General features: G+C 31.1%; 1 protein-coding gene across 1 annotated transcript; it reads right to left on the bottom strand.

Moving 5' to 3' along the window:
* Window positions 1-1,869: 1,869 nt before the first annotated feature.
* Window positions 1,870-2,811, bottom strand: LOC128533608 (olfactory receptor 6N1-like). The gene has a single exon (XM_053507893.1). It carries the CDS (start codon window positions 2,809-2,811, stop codon window positions 1,870-1,872), a length of 942 nt encoding a protein of 313 aa, XP_053363868.1.
* Window positions 2,812-4,291: the final 1,480 nt, after the last annotated feature.

Genomic DNA, 4,291 nt, shown 5'->3' with positions numbered 1-4,291 from the left:
ATTCATTATAAAACATACAGTCGAAACAAGTATAACTTGTAAATAAATTATTGATTCATTATAGTAATTATATAATAATAATAATAATAATAATAATAATAATAATAATAATAGGTTAAAGATTACTAGTCTATATAATACTAAGGATTTCCTGATTAAAATAAAATGTATATTTTTGTGTTTTTTTAATATGATGGCATCCTCGATAATAATGATAATAAATAAATAAATATTTTTTCAAGCTCATTTTTTTTCACACTCCAGCGAGACGCAATGACTGATCGAAATTTGTTCATTTCCTTTTCAGATGAAGTAAACATCTGTTTTTCCCTCATTCCCTACAACCTTCACAGTTCTCTCCCTGCAGTTTGAAATCACACTTAACATGGTAACCACCCTTTGTAGTGTACTTCGCAGGGTACTTTAGTCCAGTTGAAATGCACCTATAGTATTGGTGAGAGGAAGCCTTAGATATCAAGTCTTCCCAGCCAATAGTTTCACCTAAAGGTTCATTTCATGAAGCTTCATTAAAGGGTCATTGTACTGACGTTTAGCGGCAAAAAATTATATACTGTAGGTAATAGATTCTAACATAACAAGAAGCACAATTGAGATTGACATGCAGCTGAAAGTAATGTTGCATTCATTATTGACAGCCATGTGTCAGTTGTGTATGTGTATTGTTTGAAAATCCACTGTTTAAAGGAATTTGAATATTAGTGCACATAATTACCATCTCTGAATCTTTTAAAATTAAGTAAATAATGTATTTTACTTTTTGACTCTCTTTTTTCTATTACAAACATGAACACAAATAAGCCACAGTTGAGAATCTTCGAACAGACATACAATAAAAATATAAATTCGACAGTCATTGTTAAGGATTCAATACCCAAATCAAAACACACAATGAAAATTTATTGAAAAGGGAAAATAAAAAAATAAAAAATAAAATAAAACCAGAGTTTATTACATATAATGAGGCCAGAAAATTCTTATTAATATACAATGAGGTTTTTATAAACATTCTCAATGAAGACATGAAAGATCAAATTTTTTTTGTTATTTTAGGCACATTATATTTGTCAATACTCTTGACTAGATGAAGATGAGATCACATTTTATGACAAATTAATGTGGAAAACAATGAAATTCCATAAAGTTCATATCCTTTTTTTGCTACTGTATAATCTAAAAGTAACCAAGCATTTCTCAGCAGAATAAGAGTGCAACATCCAAGTTCAAACTGAGTTGGTTCATATTCTTAAGCATAAAACATTAAAATCGTTGAAGCAGCTAGACAGCTGCTTTTTTTTTTTATCACTAACTACAGCCAGGTGTTACTTCTCTTACTTCCATCTTACTTTGCTTACTGTTCACATGGCATCTGAAGAATTTTCTGATGTCCATTTACAGGAATCAATAATGTTGCGTTAATATAAGATTATCATTATTATTTATTGCTTTAGTCCCTTCATAGTATTATGCTTAACATTTCTTGTTTTAGTGACGGTATATTGTTAGGTGTTAATGTTTTTTAAAGATCCCGTTTGACTGGACTGTCTTATATAAATTGAGGGAAAACTGTATTAATTTATGTAATCCAGACTATGAGTGAGTAACAATGTCATGGCAAGGCTTAACTTAAATTTAAACAGCAATGATACAAAAACACAATAAAACCACAAGAGAACAAATAAAAATACTTCAAATCTGGTGTATTTTTCTCTGTAATATATGGACATAGACAAACCTTATACATTTTTTTAACATGTATATAAAAACAAAATTTAATATGGGTCATGTCTTTAACAAGGATCTTTGTAATTTTTTTTTTATACTCAGGTGCTCCAAAGTTAATAAAAAGTGTTATTCTGTTGGTTCAACGTTTAAAACAATGCTTAATATTTTATTTCTGATCTCTTTACTTCTTAAAGAATATATAAATGGATTTACTAAAGAAGGACCAAGAATTACCCCGACTCTCAGACCATTTCGTTCCTCAAGTGATAAGGATACCCCAAGTCTAGTCAGGATTATTAGGACAAATGTGGGTCCATAATAGCAAATTATCACTAATAAATGACTTAAACAAGTATGAAACACTTTTTTCTTACTACCTTTAGAGGTCATTTTGACAACAACAATAACTATCTTAAGATAAGACAAACAAATAAAACTAAAAGTTCCAAACATCAGGAAAGACGACAAACTTGATATCAAATCGAAATATGGGTTTGGATCTGCACAAGTGGCTCTGACAACAGCAGGATAATCACAAAAAATATACTTTATAGCTAAAGAGCAAACTGGCAAAGGAACCACCGTACCAGGCATATATGCTGATACAGCAAAACCCAGAATCCACAGCAAGAAAGTAAGAAGAATAGAATGTACATTTGTCAAAATTGAATGATAGTGCAGTGGCTTGACAATGGCAATTAATCTGTCAAAAGCCATGGCTGTAATAGTAAACAGTTGCATGCTAAAGCCTAAACTAAACAAAAACATCTGAAATATGCACGGTACATAAGATATGGTTTTATATCCAACAATAAGAATGCCTATTGTAGTTGGACATGAGCATGTTGAGTAGAGCATGTCTGCAATTGCTAAATTGCAGATGAAGATGTACATTGGCTGGTGTAGACGTTTATCAAAAACAACCAAGCATATGTTTGTCAAGTTAGCAAGCACTACAAGAATATATACAGTCAGAATGACAATACCAACTGCTATTGGGTTTTCTAAAGCATCAAATCCTGTAAAAACAAATTCATTGATGATTTTTCTGGAAACATTTTGAACCATAACTGACTGCAAGTTTTAGTACTGAACACAAAATACAAGCTATTTTTAATATTAAAAAAATTATAATAGTCTACAACTGTAGGTAATTTCAAACCACTTATTCTCCAGTTTTTTTATGCTTTATCTTGACATCCTTTTAAACTATGAGTGTAAAACAGTTCCTTTGTGTCCAAGCAAATGAAGAGTAACTGACCATAATACATATTTAACACTGACTGTGTAAGGCTGTTTATATAACTCAGTTGGAGTCTATTTATTGGTTATCCCCACGATGCCCAGTGTATAGACTAGTCTAAAATTAGACAAGAAGATTTTCCCAAGGCCATTTTAGCTATAATTCAGCATAATAATAAAGTCATTATCCAAAGCCATAATCCCATTCATAATTGTTTTTTGTGCATATAAGTAGAAACATAAAAAAGAAATTACATTTGTAAATGTGAAATTTACATATGAACGTAATGTATATTTAATAATATAAACAAATACAAATTTCCACCCACTGTACCTAGTCTAGTCAGTCTTCACAGTACATGACCATACAGTGTAAAGTAAAAGAATCACCCCCATTTTAAAATTATTACATTTTGTTGCTTTGCAGAGAGACAGTTTTTTTGTTTAGCTGTATTAAAATTTTGTAAACCTTTTGTCAGTGCTCCGATGTTGGGCCAATGTTGGTTGATTCAGTAGATAATCACAAGGTTGGAAATTAAATTATATTGCTTTAGCCAGTGCAGCAGGCACTTTCAATGATGTCATCACATCAGGAACTCATATAAAGGTTGGTTACCAAATCAAGTACATAAAACACACACACACACACACACACACACATACATACATACATACATACATACATACACACATATGTGTATATATATATATATATATAAATATATATATATTATATATATATATATATAAAAGTGGATGTTGGTCTAACAATGTTGACTTAATGTTGGTCTAACAATTGGTTCCACTGTTAGGGCTATAAAGGTGTAAAGGTGGCTGAATACAAATGCATGCCACACTTTTTATATTTTTATTTGTAAACGAGTTTGAAAACTATTCATCATGTTTCTTCCATTTCAGAATTATGTGCCACTTTGTGTTGATCTATCACATAAAATCCCAATAAAATACACTAAACTCCTCTTCTTTGCAAAACTGTTTAAGTTAAGTTAAATTTATTGGTGTCCATTTGTGAACTGCAGTCATCAAGTCATTCCATAGATTTTTAATAGGGTTTAAGTCTGGGCTTTGACAAGGCCTAGGACACATTTTTCACCTTTTAACCATAACGTTTTTTGCCAACTTTTTGGGAGAAGGCAGATTTTCTGATTGGAAAATGTACGCTTGTTTGGGCATTACAGTTTTTAAGGCCACATGATTGAAGTCTCCTGCTACAATTACAGTTCTCTCTGGATATGCATTCACCGGGCTATAAAAAGGTTCATCCAGGTCCTCCAGTGCTAGCTTA

The sequence above is a fragment of the Clarias gariepinus genome, chromosome 11, assembly GCF_024256425.1.
Source record: "Clarias gariepinus isolate MV-2021 ecotype Netherlands chromosome 11, CGAR_prim_01v2, whole genome shotgun sequence".
Classification (NCBI taxonomy): Eukaryota; Metazoa; Chordata; class Actinopteri; order Siluriformes; family Clariidae; genus Clarias; species Clarias gariepinus.
This window is presented reverse-complemented; position numbering and strand designations above follow the sequence as displayed.

What these genes read in the sequence shown, in the direction of transcription:
- LOC128533608 (XM_053507893.1), bottom strand. Translation starts at nt 2,811, where the DNA reads ATGGTTCAAAATGTTTCCAGAAAAATCATCAATGAATTTGTTTTTACA.